Source organism: Coturnix japonica, chromosome 21 (genome assembly GCF_001577835.2).
Source record: "Coturnix japonica isolate 7356 chromosome 21, Coturnix japonica 2.1, whole genome shotgun sequence".
Taxonomy (NCBI): Eukaryota; Metazoa; Chordata; class Aves; order Galliformes; family Phasianidae; genus Coturnix; species Coturnix japonica.
The window spans coordinates 4516072-4537480 of record NC_029536.1 but is presented as its reverse complement, the minus strand read 5'-3'; the positions used below and the strand labels follow the sequence as shown (position 1 = coordinate 4537480).

The 21409-nt window shown below is 43.0% G+C and overlaps 2 protein-coding genes across 7 annotated transcripts in view; one reads left to right on the top strand and one right to left on the bottom strand.

Annotated features, from left to right (window-relative positions):
- LRRC38 (leucine rich repeat containing 38) overlaps positions 1-21409 on the bottom strand; it is a 67670-nt gene that overhangs the window by 37276 nt on the left and 8985 nt on the right. The window lies entirely within an intron of this gene.
- Positions 8632-20862, top strand: PDPN (podoplanin). Of its 4 annotated transcripts, none has more exons than XM_015882348.2 (6): positions 8632-9010; positions 17430-17515; positions 18035-18128; positions 18573-18611; positions 19012-19113; positions 19728-20862. In XM_015882348.2, the coding sequence occupies exons 1-6, from the start codon at positions 8941-8943 to the stop codon at positions 19751-19753; spliced, it is 417 nt and encodes a 138-aa protein (XP_015737834.1). In that variant the 5' UTR covers positions 8632-8940; the 3' UTR covers positions 19754-20862. The 4 variants fall into 4 exon arrangements, with proteins under 4 accessions (XP_015737834.1, XP_015737831.1, XP_015737832.1 ...); XM_015882345.2 differs by having other exon boundaries at positions 8637-9010; positions 17996-18128; XM_015882346.2 differs by having other exon boundaries at positions 8641-9010; positions 17996-18128; positions 19012-19123.

The following is a 21409-nucleotide window of genomic DNA, read 5'->3' as shown; positions in this document are numbered from 1 at the left end:
ACAGGGCACAGCTCGCTTAATAGCAGGTCTTTTAATGACTGCTTTGAGATTTCACAAAGACATTGAGAGCTGCCTATCTTGGCTGTGCTGTTAGCTATGTTGTGTTGTTAGCAACCTTCCTTGGCTGTGCTGTGATACAAGCTCAACGCAATGGGGAAAGCAGGCCAGATCTACTGCAGAGAAAAACACCAAGGCAGTCGTTTGCAATTGCTTCCCTTCACCCATCCACCACACTGACTATTGCTGCATCCACTCAGTGGATTTAAATATGCAGGAAGGATGTTTGTGTCAGCAGGAATTCTGAGCATCACATGAGTGATGGTGATAATGGAAATAATTAGTTCACTCCTTTGTTGCTCTTCACTGTAAAAATACCAAAAATACAACAAAGTGCTTAAAAGGTCAGACTGTATGTTCAAAACAGGGCTTGGAAAATGAAGAGAAATGAAGAGAAAAACAAAAGAAAATGGTGACAAAGATCCTTGAACCAATGAGAAGAAAACCCTTCTGATGCAATGGACTTATTTTCACCCTGTAAGTATATTACAAATGTTGAAAAAGCTGTGTATACTTGGCTGCGTGGCAGAGAATGCTTGCAGGACAACAGAAACTCACAGTATGTATTGATCACAGAATCACAGAGTTGTTGGGGTTGGAAGGGACCTCAAGAGATCATGGAGTCCAACCCCCTGCAAAGCAGACTCTACAGCAGGGGTCGGACTCGATGGCCTCCAGGCATAACTAAAATACCTACAGTCCTGCTCATGGTAAGTGATCCTGGTCATTCACTTCTTTGCTCTGAAGCGATCTTTCCATCCTCTTACAAGTTTCTCTGGCCATACAGAAGTACAGTGTCCTTAGGGAACGCAGTGTACTTTGACTTAATGGCTTCTGACATTTCACTCGCCTTGTTAATAAGCCAGGCGAGATGTCAGGTACCATCATATCAATGAGTGCAGCAGTCCCCAGCAGGGAAGCGTTTGGAGCTTCATCACACCACCACTGGATTTGCTTTATAAAAACACGCTGATAACCAATGCTAATTATTACAATGACTAACTTCCATCATTGCCTCAAAAACGACTTAGCAGCAAAGAACTGGGGGTGCTCCTCACTTACACTCTGCAGTGCTGTGTTAGTAAGCAGCAGCACAGCTGCTCTACTTCATAACACCTTCTCAGCCTAAAAGTTGGTACTGCAGTAGCTCTCAGGACTCACAGAACCATAAAGGATGGAAAAGACCATTAAGATGCTCCAGCCCAACTCATCCCATCCCCATCATGCCCACAAACCACAACACCTTGCTGTGGGAGATGGAGCTGCTTGGTGGGTTGGCTGCACAATGTGACTGTGCAAGGCTAAGAGCCAGCAGGCACACCTGGTTTGTATACAAATATATATAGTTTTGGATGAACTCCCTCATACGCCTGTTCATACAGGCTTCTAGAATTTCTGAGGCCAACACACGTCAGATATTAAAGCAGAGAAGCAGCACCAACAGAAGATAAACTCCATGGGGAACATTATTGAAGCCAATGGGTGTTAATGTTGGCGCTGTCCAGGCTGCAGCTCTCAGCTATCACAATTTTAGGGGTTGTCCAATGTCAGTTTCTTTATTAATAGAAAAATAAACCAATCTCCCCAAAATAGATTAAGTGATGACTCTTAGATCCCAGAGCTCAATGGAACCTGAAAGAAAAAGTGCATTTGCTTCAGGCTCTGGTAAATTTTTTAGGAAGTTAATGGCACAGAAGACGGCAATGGTAAAAATACTGCACACGTGGTCACACGTGGAACCTTCTATTCTCTCCATTTGCTCAGGCTGTGCTGTAAGCAAGAAGATATTTTTAGGGAGAATGGAATGGCTGCAGAGTAGAAACAGAGAAGCCAAAAGTGTCCAATAAAGCATTTCGCTTGTTAGTTCTTACATTTTTAATACAACATTTTTAGTAGGGTGATGGTATCTTTTGAGTTACCCAAAAAGTCACCTCCTGAAACACAGGGTGTGAATTACCTTATCTATGCACACAAGGAAAACTTGCTAAAATTATACGTGTGGCTTCTTCTGATGCAGGCTGCATCAGAGCTTTATTTGCTTCTCCTGCAAACGAAATCCAGCTTCCTGTTCTTCCTTTATCAAGGTTCCATTTGTGTTGAGAAGAGGAAGGTGGTTTGAAGGAAGCTTCTTAGTACGTACAGAATCAATGCCAGCATTCAAAGCTACCAGAAATAGTGCCCTATGTCAGCATTAAAGCAATCATGTGAGTGCCACGGAATCCATGTCAATGTATTGATGTGCCAGCTGTGCCATTTGGGGTTGCTACCAATGACCAGGTTTTTATGCTGCTGGGAGGAGCGCGAAGTTTAAAACCTCTTTGTCCCAAAAAGGGACCTTTCTTTAGATCAGAATGAACCCAAACGAACCCATTTCTTTCCTATGAAAGATGCTGTTATCACTCCTGCTTATAGAAAATTAGAATTTTTAATCTTTGTGTTGCGCTCTGTGTACGGTTGCCTATGCCTATAAATATGCAAATCGTGACCCTCTTATTCAGTGAAACCAAGAAGAGATTGACACCCTAAGGAAGAAAAAACTCTTCATTCACTACTAATAGTGAATGAAGTCACTGATAGATTAGAGATAGTGTTGGCACTGAAGGAAAAAGGAGCAATTCTTGTTTACATTCCCAACTTACTGGTTAATCACTACAGCACCCAGAGCTTCAGCTTTCCCACTGCTTCATATTGGACTAAACCCACCAAATGACCCTTACATTCACATCACAAGGTTTCAGCACTTCCATTTAAAAAGGCACAGTCTTTCAAATAGTGATATTTAAGAACACAAACAGTGTCTTCATCTGAAGACACATGTAGGTGAGTTGGGGCCATCAAGGTGATGAACAGGCCTCCATGAGAGCAACTACCCCATCCTCCTTAGTCCCCTAGAATTAGGTTATGCAAGGGAGGTCTTGTATATACAGAGCAAAGCACAAAACTTTCCCTAATTTAAAGCATGAATGAACTTACCCAGTTATAGGAAAATCCCGCATGTGAACAGCTTTCCTTTCTCTCCCTTGAGTTACTACTGATAAACCAGTATCACGAGAAGTCAACTTGTGCAATAGCTTGAGTAATACAAAGGTCTTTGTTCATCAATTGCAGTAGAATTGCATCCCTTTAGGTCCACTCTCCACACAGGCTGGGCCTCCACCCCTCTCATTCTCAAGTCATCATTTCACTTTATCCAAACATAAGAGATTTATGGTGTAGCTCAGAGAATAGCCAAGCCCTGAATTCAGTCAATGGATGATGAACATTCATTTGATTTTTATTATTTTTGGGGGGCATTTTTTGTTGTTCTTACCTCCCTTGCTATTATACACAATGCATGCTTTGCCCTTGGAAACTCCTCACATTGCTGTGAACTGAATTTGGTTGCCAAGAGGTGAGCTGGGATCACTGCAGGAAAACCAATGGTTTCTGCTGCTGAAAGATGTCTTACAACTATAGGGGAATCCACGTGCTTTCATACCCATCTGAACATGTGGCCGGGGTGGCAAAGCATGCTGCTGCTGCAAGACATGGCAGAGCCATTGCAGCCCCAGTCCGGAGCTGTTTGCAGCACAGCAGCCTGCTCAATTCCCTGCAGGTGATGGGGAATGGTGGAATCCAGCCCTGCAGCTCCAACTAAACCCACCAGCGAACACCCTGCTCCCTCTGCTGGCTACGGAGTGCCGTGTAGATGGACGTTCTGCCCATAAATGCTATTAGGAAATAGCTCCCAACTAGGGGAGGGCCAGGAACATCTCCACGTTCTCCCTTCCCCACATTGGATCACCCCTCCATCCCCCTTATTTGAAGCTGTTTCCCTTCCATAAGCTTTTGCTCATCTTTCCACTTCCTTCTTGATGCTACTTATACTTGGGAACTGGTACACAAAAAGGAAAAGAAACCACATTCCTGCATCCTAAAAACACAGCTGAAATAGGACTTTTGCCACGGACCTTATTGGAGGGAGCATGCCTCACATATTCATCCACGTGCATTTCATTTCTCCTATAAGGATTTAATCCATACGCTTCTTCAAAGAGACCATCACCCATCTGCAGGATAATGGGCTGCCCCGTGTGCTGTGTGTGTCCCCATCCACCCTGTGAACCCACACAGGTGCCACCTCAGCCATGCACAGATCTCAGCATTTCTCAGTGTATTTGCAGCACTCAAACCCAACCCATTAAGAAATGTGAAGACATGTAAATCCCTAATGACAGATGTTTGCTTTGCCCATATAATATCACTATAAATGCCAGGGGAGGCTTTGGAAGCATTAAGAAAAACTCATGCAGAATTATCCCCTAAAAAAAACCCATGAGGCTGAGAAAGTTCTCTTGGCTCCATTACTGTGTTGCTTTCCTTATTTAACCGTTCCAGTTAAAAGAACACTCCTGACCTAAGAAAACCTACAACAACCTTGTAATTTTATCTAAATACACGGTGGTCATCCACAGGTTTAAAAGTAGTAAAGAGTGGGCATCCCATATTTAACTCTGAGTCACAGCGCTGTATGTCACGTACAGACAACAGCTGGCATTATTCAGTCCCCAAAAGATAACGATCCACATCTCCGTGTTCCAAGGCCCACATTCATTGGCTTCTAATGAATATCTTTACAGTCTGAATGAACAACAATGGCAATTCTGAGCTGATATAGGGAGGAAATAAAGACAGACCACTATCAAACCATCCAACCACAGACAATGAAACATCCTAAAGCAGTGCTGACATCGCATGCATTGCCTTGCTGTTACACAGAGCAGAATATCCTCCTTACCCCTTCCTGCTCCCAGTGCTCTGCTCAGTCATTTCTGCAGTGTTGGAAGTGACATGAGAGAGAAAAGCAGCCTGGCCACAGATCTAAAATGAAAGCACTGCAGGTGCACACGCATCTTTTATCCCTTATATACCAGTTCACTTCCCATAACTGGTTCATCCTGCCTCCATTCCCTGCCTTGGTTGGGAGCTGCTACTTCAGAGCTGCTCTCTGCACTGTGACAACTGCACTGCCCGAGGCACTGGCTGCGTGTGCCCGTTTAACACGTCATAAAACATTTCAGCTCGTCTCTGTGCCCCACAGGCTGCAGCATGAAAACTTGTGTATATCGACTGCTGTGCTGCTCTGTTGGGTTGCACGGCTGCAAATCGAGCCCCATCTCCAGTACTCATATAAATATCACTTATTCTAGCTCAAGGTCTCCAGCTTCACACACAGTTTGTGAATCAATAACCTCTCTTCACATCCAACAGAGGTGCTCCCATCTGTGCACATAGTGTTCTACAGGCAGGAGCACAGACAGCGAAGGAACATCATCATCTTCCAGTGCTCCCATTCCCTGGCAGCTGCTTGATGGAAAACTTCTGGATCTCATCTCACATACCAGGTGCATTTTCAGGCATGAGAAACTAGATGTACAGAGAATCTAAACCAAAAGCCAGCACAAAAGTGTGGCTGTTTGAAGCCTATATTAAGATACTGAAGAGATTTGATGGACTTCAATAAGGGGAAGACACTTCAAATGAAAGCAAAGCTTCATACTCCTGCAGAAGCCTTCTATCAGTCTTGATTTCACTGCAAGTAATTCTGTCAGATGGGAACACAACCAAGCATGCTCTTGATTTAAAGTCTAATATATAGACCTTAATATTTGCACGTGCATTTGATAGGTGACTGCAGTCTATAAACACACAGCTTCCACACTGAAAAACAATTATTCTGGAGGTAGAAATGAAGAGTGAAATCTGGCTACGACAGTGGGGAGACCTTCAGTGCTCAACTTCAGCACTTTGGGGGCACAAAGTGACACAGGTGACTCAGGAAAGCCAGCTCAGTTCTGTCACTGAGACATTAACGCTCTGCAGGACGCAGGCACTGCTTCCTCCTCCTCCAGCTGTGTCTTATAATTCCACTCTTGCCAGACTAGAGGCAGCCTGAGCTGCTCACAGGGCTGCAGGACCGACTGATAGGGTCAGACAGGAAGCACAGATGTTGAAATGAAAGTAAAAGGGCTGCCTGTACTTCAGGCCAACACCCAAAACATAACAGCAACAACCAAAACACAGTGAGCCATGCACGACTTAGAATTCTCCTCTTAGAAAGAATCACAGAATGGCCTGAGCTGAAAAGGACCACAATGATCACCTGGTTCCAACCCCCTGCTGTGTGCAGGGTCACCAACCAGCAGCCCAGGCTGCCCAGAGCCACATCCAGCCTGGCCTTGAATGCCTGCAGGGATGGGGCATCCACAGCCTCCTTGGGCAACCTGTTCCAGTGCGTCACCACCCTCTGGGTGAAAAAGAGCTCATAGGAAGACTGCAAGGAACCACTGTGATGCTCCTGTACAAAAAGACCAAATTGCAGCATCCCTCTGTAGGCGTAAACTCTTCCTATAGCATGTGAGTAAATGTGTACATCTGCAACTGATCATAGAGTCAGAGAATATCCCATGTTGGAAGGGACCCACATGGATCGAGTCCAACCCCTGAGCCCAGTACATACCAACAGATAAAGCTGTGCCTATCTTCCATTGTGAAGCAAAGCACAACTGCTGCATTAGAGGAAATATTCGATGATCAGAACGCAGTGCTGTGTAAAGAAATAAACTGTTTAATTCAGCAAATAGCTTCTCCTTCTTTAGGAAGGCCTGCTCATAAACCCCAGGGATTTGTTTATAGCAATGACCATTAAAATGAAGGGTCCTCAGAGCATGTTTGAGGAAGAAGGGATGAAGTTCTAAACAGACCCACTTTTCTGGTCCTGATGGGAACTTGAAGTAAACATTAAGAGCGGTCACTGGTTCCAGTTTGTCTTTCGTTGTCTGTCTGGAAATACATATAGGAATTGAAGAATTCCATTCTCATAAAGAACAATTTGTTCCAATCGGGAAATGATTTTCTTTAGAACTGACATCCTTCCCTAGAAAATGGAAGTTTCGGAGCAGCAGTATTTCCCAAGTGAACAATCTTTACAACATCTGAAGCAACATTATCCAGAAGTAATTAATCCCAGATTACGATTCAAGACATGCTGCTATTTAGTATTTGAGAGCATTTGCTTCAATGCTTTTGAACATGGTAAGCCAGTATCACCCATTGCCTCTCCATTAACCCTTCCTTGTTTTTACCCTGACGGACTTTGATACCAAGAATGGTTATGGCACCATTATTTTTACCTATAGCAAAGAAATTCCCTTGGCACCTTTCATTTTTAAACAGTTACAAAAGAAAAGCCCTATGGAAGGTGCTGCACTTTTGGCTTGACTGTTGCTTATGTTTAGACCTGCTTTACTCCTTTATAACACAAAGCATTGCGGGGTCTTAATGAGAGCTCTGACTCACATTCACTGAGCAAAACAACCCAGTTATGTGGCTCTTTTTTTTTTTACCTCTCCAAGTTAAAACCTCCTCCACCACTGTCAGTAGAAGGGAAACATCTCAGCTGTTGTGCCTCAGAGCACGGTGTGCCAGCACTGCAGGACTCCACGGTACACAAACAGAGGGCAAAAGAGCAACAGAGAGCATTGATTCCATCCAGTCACGCTGTTAAAGTGAGCTCACATGTGAACGCCGATTAAAACTCAGGAGGTCCCTAAGTAGATGTGAGTTATGGAATCACAGGGGTTGGAATGGACTCCAAGAGAACACTGAGTCCAATCCCCTCCTAAAGCAGTTCCCTACAGGTAGGTGTCCAGATAGGTCTTGAATATCTCCATAGGAGACCTGTTCCAGTGCTCCTTCATCCTTACTGTTAGTTCAGAACTTCCTACTTTCAATTTTGACCTCATTATTCCTTGTCCTATTGCCATGCTCCACCAAGAATACTGGCCTCATCCATTTGCCTCCCACCTCCCTTTAGATATTTACAACCATTTATCAGATCCCCTCTCAGTCTTCTTTTCCCCAGGCTGAATAGCCCCAGCTTACTCAGCCTTTCCTCATACAAGAGCTACTCCAGGCCCTTTACTACCTTTGCAGCCCTCCACTGGGCTCCTTCTAAGACATCCCTGTCTTTTTGGATCTAGGGAGCCCAGAACTGGACACAGTAGTATGCAGGAGTAACTAGAACTGTACTGAAAACTGTACAACTCTACTACTTTGAGATGTACATGAGTAGGAAAAACCCTCTCTCTCACAAGTGAAAGCAGCACTGAGGCTTTGGAAGCCCGTGGTCAAAGATAAATGCTAGAGCACAGCCAGCATGTCACTTGAGGACACAGGCTGAAAGAGACTTAGACGTGCAGAAGAAGTCAGACAGTATTTACTACAGAATTAAATAAATACCCTGTTCTAGACCTATTTCAGTATCCCTAAAAGCACATCCATTACCACACTTACTCAGATAAACACGGGGTCTCGCTTTGACATAAAAACCCATCAGTTCACAGCTGGAAATAACAGGACAAATGTCCTTAGTGTTGTTCCTCCCATATTTTTAGGGACAGTTTGCAGGAGGGAGGGAACTCCCTGAACACTTCTCTCAGCCCGAATCCTCTTTCCCCCTTTGCTAAATAAAAGTCTTCTGAAAGCCACAACAGCTCCTGTAACTTTAAACCTGGGCTGAGATCATAACTTCAGCACTGCCCAAACAGAGCACAGAGGGCGGGCCTGGCTCTTCTTTTTGAGACCACCTTAGGCATGCTCCCACCCCTCGGCTACACAAAAAAATGCTGACACCACTCACATACTTTGCTTTAGCTGTATAGTTATCATCAGTGCAAACCTCTCCCTTTCAGCAACAGCAGCTAAAGGAATATTTGGAATACCAAAGTCGTTTCTGCAGTGATTTCTTTCCACGATCTCAATTCTTGCTTGCTTCCAAAAAGTTTCTCAGTCTGAATCCATCTGGTCTCAGCATTGGAAGGATCTTCTCTAAGTGGAAGAAAGATGTTTATTAAAGTTCCATTCTTCATCTTCATTCTAGGGATCGTGCCCCTCGTAGCACTTGCTGAAGAAGGTAAGAAAAATCTTTACTTCAAAGTATTTGCAGATCTTTTAATCAAACATTTCGGGTGTTTACTCAGATGATATCGTTTCTCTGTTCTGTTTATAAAGCTCTTCCTTAAAGCTACCGCCCAGCAGTTGCTACGGTTGTATCAGGGAAGAGACAGCAAAAGTCTGTGCTGTTGGAAAGGACTTTCTGTGCATCTGAGCAAAGGGAGCAGCAGTGCAGTGTTACATTGGCACTCCTGGAAGTGCCTTCAGTTTCACCCTATAATACATGCGAGGCAAAAAGTTGTAGCCAACATTTAGATTGTGACTATCCTGCTGTGAACATCACCTCTAAATCCATTCAAGAGTTTAACTTCTGTATTCAGAGGTTAATACTCATGTGGCTGGCGAGCTATTGCTTTTGAATTTGATGAGAAAGAAAAACTGGAAGTGTTTCTAACAGAGTGATTTACGGACAGCGATCAGAATTGGCCTGAACAGCACTTTATTCCAGGAACTTCACATTCATATTTATTCTGTGTAATATGTGAGTGATCTGAATGAGTTGGCCGTGAGGCAACGTGCCCAGCGTGTGCACAGACATGGCAGCAGTGCCCATAGGGGTGAAATCCAGCAACCACTGCTGCAGAACATGAGCATTCTATGTTGCAAATAACAGTGCTCTGCAAACAGCAACTTGAAGCTCAGCCCACTACTTTCCCAAATCATCAGTCAACTTAGGATCATAGAATGGCTTGGGTTGGAAGGGACCTCAAAGGTCATTTCTCTCCAGCCCCATCTCACTTGCATCTTGGGACCCTACCTGAGACGTATGGCCTGATTTTAGCCTGGTGACAAACAATATCATTCCACTGGAAGTAACAGCTGTAGTAACATGCACTGCATGCCAACATTGGCTTGTGACTTAACTGGAACTCCGGGTTTTCTGTACGTGAGGGTATAAGGCTCACAGTTCAGAGTTACGCTTACTGCACAGAAAACCTAAAAGCAATCCCTATTAGGTGAATTCCTGAATATTATTTTCACTGGGTCCCAGCTAGCTGATCTTCCCAAAGCACCACTATTAAAGTTACCAAAGTTTACAGCCATTAAAGATGAGACAAGAAGGCACTATTGCTTTACTGAACTATCTTAGGCAGGTTCTTGTGTACCAGAGCTGCAGGAAAAATGCTCCTTTATCTTTAGGCTTATGAGGAATTTGAAAGTACATTTAACTTTCCTGTATGGAAAATTCTATTTCTAATTCAGTTTTATTACCAGTGCAGTTTGCGCTGAACTCCATAGATGGATCTAGAACGTGGTTTTGGGGTTCCTAAGGCTGTCTGTCTGTCCAGGCTTTATGACTTTTCAAGTGGGGCTATGATTCAGGATAACATTCATTAGAACAAACCTAGAATGGATGCACCACCACTGGCAATCTAATTGCTTTGAGCAGTGGGGATGGAAAATCTCTTTTGGCTTGCAGATATACGAGGTGGAGTGGGTTTATTCAGATACCTGAATCACTGAGGCAGGCAGTTTGCCCTGAGGGTTCAAGAGAAAACTTTCCTTGTCAGATTCTGATGCCTCTTAACACAGACCAGGCCATAAACAAGTGTGCAGCTACTCCTGCATTTGGGCACTCCAGTATCTGGATTGAGACTGAGTCTGAAAAAGCATGTTTGTTCTGATCAGAGAGTAAACTTCCAAAAGGATTATTGCTTGTTCCAAGCTTCTCCTAAAGTCGGTAAATAAGTTCCATCATTGATCACATATATGAGGACAGTCCTTCTCTCCATCCAGATAGTGATGCACAGCTTGAGCAGCTTCATTAGTATCTGCCATCTCTGAGTTGCTGCACCATTACAAAAGCCAGAGGGAAAGGAATGATTTCAGAGCCAGAAACACAGCTGAAAGACAGCAGTTATCAGACCCAGTAACTGGACTATCAGCCAAACTGTGAACAACATGTTGGTGAGAAACAGGAGTCTGGGAAATACAACACTAACATGGACAGGAAGAAAACTAAGTTATTAATTTCCTTATTTATATATTAGCTTCCAAATAAAACTGATGACAATAATTAGGAAAAAATCAGAAAACCTGGTAACATCATTGCCTACTTACAAACATATTTGTGTGTAATGCATTAATGGTTCCAGTCCTGTATGAGACAGCCAATTCTTTTGTTATACTTACCACCCAAGGACAGCCCTGAGTGCTGTACACAACCTGATGCATTCTCAGACTAAACCATTTCCTGCTGAATGATTAGCAGATATTAGATAAGTTTGTCCTTCTGTGATCCTGGTCAGTGTATGAAAACCTCAGGCAATGCATAATGGGATCAGTCCAACTGAAATGGAAGTTAGCCCAGCATCTTGTTGGGCAGGGCATTCATCACATGATGGGAAGCACGAGTATTTGAATGAAGGCTTTAGAGGCAACTCAACTCCTGACTTGAAACCTTCCCTATGGTGCAAGTAGCACCGTGGGTGAAGGGATTACTCTACAGGCTGTCACATAACATGCACAAAAATGGATGTGATTGCTAACAAGTTCCCGCATGTCACTTGAGCTGTATCAACAGTACGTGCACCCAGTCTTAACAAGAGGCAAATGCCATGTAATGCCTCCTCACACAAACCCCAACATTTAACAGATCTGTGCTAGAGAGCGGGACTACAAAGCAGTGAGTGTGTTTTGCTGCATCTTGCTGGAAAGACCAGCAGAGAACGTAGCATTTGCACTCTCCATTGGGACGCCTGCCCAGCCATTTCTCAAAAGGCAGGAGTAAGTTTTTGAATCTACGTGGTTTTACACAGAAAGGAAACTGTCATATTTACAAGCTTACAAACGAGCCTTTCACTGACTCAGGTGGCACAGCAGAACTGCAAACAGAGGCTGGATTCTCAGTGCCCGTAATTCAGCTTTCTGTGGAAGCCATGCGTTTCCCTCAGATCCTGTATTTCTAAACCCACCAAATAAAAAAAGCAAAGAGAGATAGAAGATCATTAAGAATCAAAAAATAGTAAAGCAAGGTTAGCCCACCGCGTACACGCTGCTGGTCTCTGACAGAAGCATGCAGTGTTTCCTCCGTGTGTCATTTGAGGCAAACCATACATGCAACACCACAAAACTAACTACGGTTTGCCCAGCACTACCATATACAGCCCTCCTCAGTGGCACGTTTGTTTGGCTTGTTTGTTTGTTTTTTGTCTGGATGTGGTCAGGGACCACAGGATGGAAGCCAAAGGCTGCCAGGTCCCAGCACTCCCTGTGTCCTATTGCCAGGCTGCAGACAGGCAGGCTCTGGAAGGACACACACCACACCCTCAGTATCCTCTCCTCCTCTCCTCCTCTCCTCCTCTCCTCCTCTCCTCTCCTCCTCTCCTCCTCTCCTCTCTCCTCCTCTCATGCTCTCCTCCTCTCCTCCTCTCCTCCTCTCCTCTCTCCTCTCTCCCCTCTCTCTCCTCCTCTCTCTCCTCTCCTCATCCTCTCCTCTTCTACTCACCTCCTCTCCCTCCTCTCCTCCTCTCTTCTCCTCTCCTCTCCTCTCCTCTCCTCTCCTCTCCTCTCCTCTCCTGCAAGCCCAAAGAGGACACGTTTCATTCTAAATGCACATTAGAACATTTCTTTCACTAAGAAACTCATCCAAACATCTAGCATGTTATTAGTTAGTATGAATGCCAGACTAAACATATCTGAATGGATCTCTCTTGCTGTGTGGTAATATAGAGCAAGTAGCCAAGAATCACCATGAACAAAATGCAAGCCCAAGCAGCATCCAGCTCTGTGCATATCTCAAAGAAATGAGTTAGGAAATGATGGTGCAAAGAGTTCTGCTGACAGATATGAGGGGTCAGTCACCTTAATGAAGGCTGTGATAAAGCACTGCAGGAAGTAGCTGCTTTGAGCTGGCAGATGCGAGTGGATAGTTTTTGGAAGGAAGTGATTCAGGGGAGGATTCTTTTATTACAGTATCTGAGGTCATATCTTAATTCCTTTCATCTGTCTTCAGACCCCTGTATTTGTACACACTCTGTGTGATTTCTGATGTACATTCTGTAACACTTGCTCATCCAGAGCATAAAATCCTATACTTTTCTCCTTTCCTGAGGCCACTTCACAGAATCACAGAACCATAGGGCTTGGAAGTGGAGATCATCAAGTCCAAGATCATCAACTCCTCTGCTAAAGCAGGAGCCCTTTACTAAAGCAGGAGAGCCTCAGCTCCAGCACTTGTTCCCTTCCAGCCACGCACTGATAAGAGGCATTGTAATACTGCAGTTTTAGGTGTAACTTACATAATGATCCCAAAGAAACTTGCTCATTCCTCCAGCCTTGTTGCCCCAACCAAACCCTTCCTAAGCTGCCATAAGACTGTGGCAGGGCAACCTTCTGGTTATAGGGCAGCAAAAACTGTCAGTATATGGTTTAGGCAGGTTCCTGGTATAGCAGCTCTGAGATCAGTGTACACATCAGATAGTCTGACAGCAGCCTTCTTAAAGTCACAAGCCTCACAAATCCCAGTTCTACAAAGATAATTTAGAAAGAAATACCCCACAATGGAGCCGGATAGTGTTTCCCTAACCACAGCTTTGTGGCCAGCTGTGTCATGTATCATAGAAAAAAGCTTTGTAAGTGACCACCTTTTCCTCCTGTGGCTTTGTTTCATAGCTTTGGTTATGGGTCACACTCATACCACGAGCACTTGAAGAGCAGCTGTTTTTTCTTTACATCTGCCCCAGTTAAAATAAATACATTTATTTTTGTTTTGCTTTCCTGTGGGTATCTATGTATGGACAGTGTGCAATATAATACTGCAGCATTCAGAAGATGGGCCTTATTTCAGAAATAGCCGATTGCTTCTTTTCAATTTAAAGCCTGGCTTTGTTCCTCTGGCTTAAAGCAGTCATAGCAATAGAAACCATCTGCAAGCAGGGCGTGGTGACCAAAGGAAATGTTTCTGAACATTCAGCATAATGTTGTCATGAGCTGCAAAGAAGAGATGAACAAAGTCAGTAGTGCTTGAAATAAGGCTGAACTGAATCCTTCCTTGTGCATCACGACGGTGTTTCCAACTGGCAGATTCTTTCACTGTAGTTCTGTCCTCCAGTTTCCTTCATTGCGTAGAGCAAAGCCTGTCAAGGTTTGTGTAAGGAAGCAGCAATGAATACTTCAGAAGTATAATTGAATAGCCCAGCGTAGGCACTCAGTCACACTGTTTTTACCCACTGCAGAGATGGAAGTGACCCATTCTGAGGGCTCCAAGGACTAAGCCCAAGTAAAGGCTCCAAGCCTCCTTTCCCCGCTCGCATCTGGGTTTGTTCAGGTTGCTGGGAAAAAGGAGATCCTCTGTCTGTCATCTTCAAACTATCTTTGTTGTTTTTGGAGACACCTGAAAGAAATTCTAATGGACAAGTTTTACAACTCACCCTTCTTTCCAACACAAGCACTGTGATCTGAAAGCAACCCTAAGAGGTTTTTCTAGTAAATCGTCCCTTTATGAATAACAATGAGAAGTGAGCTCATCTTTCCCTATCTGGGTCATGGGATGCTTACCCACACCATGTTTTCGAAGCAGTATTAAACTTTTAAGGCCATCAGATTCTCTCCTGGTGTGAGGAGCTGCGGGCTGATAGCAGCTGGGGACTTTGAACTGAAATGCACGCAGCTGGAATGGAGGCAGAAAGAGATGGAATGATTAATTCACATCCGCAGCAACCTATAGCTGCAATCAGAAGAGGCCACAGGGCTATTTGCAGACAATCCCAGTGCTGTGAGGCTATGCTTTTATTTACAGCCTCCTTTAAGATCACAGTAAGAACATACACACAACCAGTACTCGACCCTATGGCTCTTACTACATGAAACCAGCAAATGACCGAAGTATACACAAGCCTACATCCCACTGACATTATTCTCTGATGCCAACAGTAGATGCTATAACATCCAAAAAGCCACACATTTAAAAACAAATGAGCACTGCTGTTGGTTTACCTCCCTTCAGCTTTCAGATACTTGCCCAGCTTTGAGCTTATTCCCAGCTTTCTCTGAATTGTGCTGCCCAGTATCTAATAATCCTTCCTACAAATGCAATATACCAATAACAAATGAGTGGCCTGATGACAGTTCAGCAGTGTCTGTAACTACACAGCAGTGTGTAGAACACATCAGTCCAGAATGCAAACCTGGAAATGCAGCCCAGGGACCATCCTCCAGCAAAGAGGACCTCAGCTTTAGCACAGTGTTATTCTGAGTGGAGAGGGGACAAACCCTCTGTAAAAATCAGGTCAACCTTGGAGCTACTGAAGTTAATATGGGAGCCTGATTCTTCTCATTTCGCTTAAGAAAAGCTCTCCCAGAGGATGATCCAAATCTCAGGTGAGCTGAAGCATTTCTCTTCCTCTACAGACTGTTAAGAGAAGGGCAAACATAGTCCTTATTAAAGAACACCTTCACAGAGAACCTGAAATCAGGTCAACTCAATCCAGGCCATTCCTTTTGTCAGTCACTGCATACCTATGGAAACACACTGAAATACATCCCCTACACATCACTGGTTGCCAGGAATCTTTGATAACTCGACCACACAAAAAATAATTACTTCCATGATCTGTGACACTCACCAGTTCTCCACACCTTTGCTCTGTGACACCGTTTCCCTTCCTGCCTTCACTGTCAGGTAATTCTTCAAGGCTGGAAGCTGCTGCCATGCCAGGAGTATAATTAACTTCCCTGAGTAAGCTGCTTGTTTTTAACATACTAAAGTTACTTTGCTTTCCATCTGGGTTTTTTCTCTGGTAATTGGTTTTCTCCATCTGGGCTTATTTGGTGAATAAAGGATTTCTTCAGTTCTGACTGCAATTACAAATCTACCTGATCCACGTTGTTGAGCTGTACTGCAATTTATTTCTTTACACTTAACATGTGCATGCCATAATCTCAATGCTGTAACGTAAACCAAACCTATGGATTATAGAATAGCACTGTGTCTTAAAATACACTGATATTTTAAAGAGATAATAAACACACCTGGAAGACAAACCCCTTTCTGCTACCTATTTTAGGAGGAAGTTTTTCACCCAGAGGGTGGTGATGCACTGGAACATGTTGCCCAAGGAGGCTGTGGATGCCCCATCCCTGCAGGCATTCAAGGCCAGGCTGGATGTGGCTCTGGGCAGCCTGGGCTGCTGGTTGGTGACCCTGCACACAGCAGGGGGTTGGAACCAGGTGATCATTGTGGTCCTTTTCAACCCAGGCCATTCTATGATTCTATGATCTAAACAAATTGCAGGGCTGCTCACTTGATTAAAAAAAAATAAAAATGATCAAAGAGTTATTTTTACCATCTAACTTAGAATGGAAATGGAGAATTACTTGTTTTTTAATATCTGATCACTCAGACATTAAGATGAAATCAGACTTTTCTGCTTGAAATGTTTCCTTCTAAAATATTGATGCCTTTTTAAGAACCATTTCAAATTACCTGTGGGCTTTTTCATTTGAAATAACATTTTTCATTTCAAGAAGGCAGTTGAAAAATTGCATAAAGGCTAAATGGGACTTGAATTAAAGAAAAATAATTCCCAATAGATTTATATACTGAAAATCCAAAGCAATTTCAGCCTTCTTCCATTTTGGCACAATAAAATGCCCATTCTTTCCAATGTCTCAGTGACTGAACAAAAATGGTTTACTTGCCCTTACATCAAATACAGCATGAGTATAATGCATTTAGATGTATTCTGTAGATATTAAAGTCCTTTATAAGAAATATATTCAGTCTAATAATTAGAAATAGTCTGCATTCAAATGCAGAATAGATGAGGATGTTTTCAAATCACTAAATAGGAGAAATTAGCACAGTATTTAATCATAGAATGACATGGGTTGAAAAGGCCCACAGTGCTCATCCAGTTCCAACCCCCTGCTGTGTGCAGGGTCACCAACCAGCAGCCCAGGCTGCTCAAAGCCACATCCAGCCTGGCCTTGAATGCCTGCAGGGATGGGGCATCCACAGCCTCCTTGGGCAACCTGCTCCAGAAATGCTGTTGTATAAACTTCCTTTCAAAGGAAGAAAGGATTTAATATTTTTTTTCATAATTAATCTGTACCTGGCAGTGGTTACCTTGCATACAGCTCAGGTAAGTGATGTACGTGTCTGTCCATGTTTTCTCCAACAGCTCTCCGCACAAATCTCTGCTGCTTGAAGAGGCTGAACACAGCTCTCCCCCACATCACTTTCAGCTTCCATTGCAGTACATTCCAGCAGTAACTCAGTGTCCATTGCATCCACGAAATAATTATCCAGGAGCTTCTGTGTTTTATGCCTGATGGTTTTTGATCAGGACAACATCTGCTCTCTGTTCAGAGTCACACGCTGCTATCTGGAATTAGCAGAAGTCTTTATTTAACCTATTTTTCTCAATTTTATTCAGCAAGTGCCATTCTAGAAGGAGAAGAAAGTGCAACAATCGATTTCAAAGACAGAAATGACACAGAGTTTGAGGAATTACCAACGCTGGTGAGTACCAGTCCAAGTAAAGGTTCCTTTCTGTTGCTCAGATCTCGCAATCTGCTTTTGTCTCATTGCTTAGATTTTAAACCATCATAAATTACAGAGAACAACTCTGAGTTTGAAAATCAAGACCTAATGCTTTTGCTTTGCAAGCAATTAGGTTGAAGGTGACAGTGCTCAAAGCATTTGTGGCTCTTCATCTGTGCTGCCTCTTTGTTGCCATTTGCTGCTTCTAGTTCTGCCTCTCTCTCCAAACTGACAAACTAACAAAGAACCAACAAACCCAGAAAGATCAGACAGGTCTGCAACCTTCTGCATCCTGTCCTGCACTTCTTTATTCCTGCTGGGAATTCAGCTGATCTACCACAGCCTTTATAGCAGGGAAGAGCAACCAGCTGACACATCAAGAACTGTAAATGCTTACCTTCGTACACTGAACATACTGAGGTTTTCTTTCCCCTCTGTTTTCTCCCCTAATTCCTTTAGCTGCCCACAAGGCTACAGAGTGTAACAAATCTCTTGCAGTTTGGAAGACTAATGACCACAGAAAGTCCATTTGATGTGCCTGAAGAAAACGATAACGCTACGTATTATGAAGTTAACACTGAAAGCGTCGATGGTAAAATAAATCTTTCATTTTCCATTTTAATACATCACAATCTCACACTATTTACTAAACACAGTATCTGGAAAATTCAAATGCCAGAATTAAGCTGCTCTCGAATACAAATTCAATTCCAGAATTAGAGAACTGTACTAAACAGATCCTGTATAAGTTTCCATGCTGAAAAACAACATGATCGGATCTGACTTCAGTGTCACTAATACATATTAGAACACTGCTTGCTTTAGATATAAGCTTGTCTTTTTATAGTCTCAAAGGCTCTTTACACTCACTCTCTAAGCGTTTCATTTGCTCATTTCTTATCAAACAACAACCTACTACACAGCTCTGTACCGTTGTGTTAACAGTCAATTAAAGTTTTCCTTGGATACAGTGTAGTAAATTGGGATGCAAAACTTGGTATAAACCCCTCAGTAATTATTCTTCCTTACTTTACAGGTGGACTGGATGGGGAACAGACAGAGAAAACTGAAAAAGGTACTAAACAAAGGACAAGGGAGAACTTAAGTGCCAGGTGATACCAAGTGCTGAGTCCTGCACTTTGGCCACAACAACCCCATGCATTGCTATGGGCATAGGGCAGAGTTAATGGAAGACTGCATGGAGAAATGGACCTGGGGGTGTTGGTTAATGCTTGGCTAAACAGGTGCCAGTAGTGTGTCCAGGTGGTCAAAAGGCCACCAGCATCTTGGCTTGTATCAGCAGCAGCGCAGCCAGCAGGAGGTGATCACCCCTCTGTGCTCAGAGCTGCTGAAATCACCAAGCTTACATGTGTAGGTCTGTGTGATCTTCTGTGTCAGTTCTATCTCTAATCTCCATTATCAATGTTCTTCATGAAAAAAAAAACCATGCCAACAAACCCGATTTGTTCTTTCAGGTGGCCTGGAAACAATTGCACTCGTTGGAATAATTGTTGGAGTCATAGTAGCTGTTGGAATCCTTGCTGGAATCATAATCGCTGTTGTAAGGAAGATGTCAGGCAGGTACTCGTAAGTAAATTGCTAATCAGGCTTTTCAAACAGCAGCATCCCCTGAGTGAGGTCACAGGAATTGCTTCTGGAGTTTCTAATGCTTCCAGTTTGCCAAAAGTAACCCCAGCCATGAGAACTGCTGTGAGCACTTCAGATCCCCTCTCAGACACTGGAAACAACTGTCAGACACTGCAGGCACACTGCCCTAATACTCATCAGATACATGGGTTTTGGGTCAGCCTACCATATAGAAATGAGGGTTACTAAGAAATATTTGAGGACCAAGATCTGGGAGTGCTGGATAACAGGTGAACCCTACCACGTGATCTTTATCTCTGGATGTTAGTGGAAGCTGATTCCGAGGAGTGTTGGTGCCACCCCATCTAAAAATGTTTTACAAACTCCAAAGTAGTTATAAAACCACGCTGCATTTTAACAAATAGAACTCCCTCTGCATTAATCAGTGGGCAGTAAACAAATACTTCCAGTAATAAATATGAGCTGGGAAGAAAAATAGAGGTGACAGGAAAGATGGGAGGGAGGAGAAAAGAGATCACATAATGAAGTTGGGTAAATTGATGAAATACAGAAAGTTGTCATGTTTTCTTGTTTCATTCGCCAGGCCCTGAAAGCAGCCAAAACAAGTAACCGTGCCATTCCATGTCAGTACACACACAAGTGCTTCTTACTTTAGAAGAACTAAAGACTATTCCTTTATCGGTGTGAGAAGATGATCCATGGAAGACATAGTGGAACTATTCCATATCTATGGGGATCCCACACAGCTCTCCCAAAGACTTTCCTTTCTTTAAACAGACTGCAGAGCATGGAACATTTGCGTAGGATTTTTGCTAAGCAGGAGTTTCCTAGAGGAACAAAAAAGATTATCCTACAGGAGAAAGCTCCAATGGCAATGACATTTACATCTGAAATATGATGTGCAGGTAATGTATGCTGGCTTCATTCGAAATGATGCTGGCAAAAATTATTACACATCACATATTATGCATTTCTTTATCCAAAATCTTTTCTTTTAAGTGTTTTGGCTGGTTAAGTGCTTGTGGCATGTTTATCTACTGAATTAGCAAGGTAGGACATTTCTTATCAGAAAGGAGGTATTGCTTCAGATATTGATACTGATTTTCTGCTCAATACCTGCATTATCAAGTGGCAAAGAATAATAGGTCCAGCTGGAACTGACCTACCAACTAAAAGCTTGTGCATTTGACGTGCAACAAGAATTTCCTGTCTTCTCTTGTTGCAGAGACACAAGGATTGAAATACACATCCTGAATTAAAGGGTGCTTGGAAAATACCCAGTTTTGATGGGTCACTTTAACCAGTTACTCAGCACGCTTTAGAGCTGACGTGCAAAGGCTTCTGAATTCACGTATTCATGTTTTTCTTTATAACTGTCTATTTCTAACAGTATAGCCTGCTTGATCACATGCATGAAACACTAAATCAGAACATGTTAGTGGCACACTGCATCCTTGGACTCTGCAGCTTTCTATTATGGCATATGAAGTGCAGCAGTATCTGAACGTGCAGAGCTTTGTTTGCCAAATGGCTGCAGTGCGTTGTGTTTTCTAAACTAGAGCATCAAATGCTTGGTGTCAAAATCTTACATTTCATATGGCCAACATGTATTAAACAAGTCCATTTACCTAGATGTGTTTTTCTGTTTCTTCTTTGTGTAATGAACTTTCCATCTATCAGATCCTTGGAAAGAAAGTGCAAATTATGTTTCAGACTAATTGTTCTCTGTTTTTCAAATATAACCTGAGAAAAAAAATCATTCAGAGACCTTTTAGTGCAGCTCTTAATGCTCGTTCAGTGGGTTCTGTCTGCAGTGACTGACAAGTTTGCACAAAGCAACAGAAGTAGGGAAAAATTAAGATGAGAGATTAGTAAATATCCCACAATTGAGCAGCATAAATATTGACTACATCTGAAAAGCCTTCACTTGGATCTTGTTTGTTTGAGCTTTTAGTAAGCTCTGTCTTCCTACTGGCCTCCGTGCAAAATTACACTCTAGATCCAAAAGCTGTGATTTCTACAATGGGTGCTTTTCTGTCTCATCTATTAAAAGTAAAAACAACCCTTTTTCCTGACATCTGAGTTCAGACATTCCTTTAATCTCAGAACTCAAGCATATATGTACACAAGGTTTTGGTTTGTAGCTTGCTGTCAGGAACAGTCACCTCCAAACTGCCAATGTTACTCTAGGTAACACTGGAAACAGCCGTTCTCTTCCTTACCCAGGGAGATTCTAATGCAAAGTTCTTTACAAGAATGAGTTCC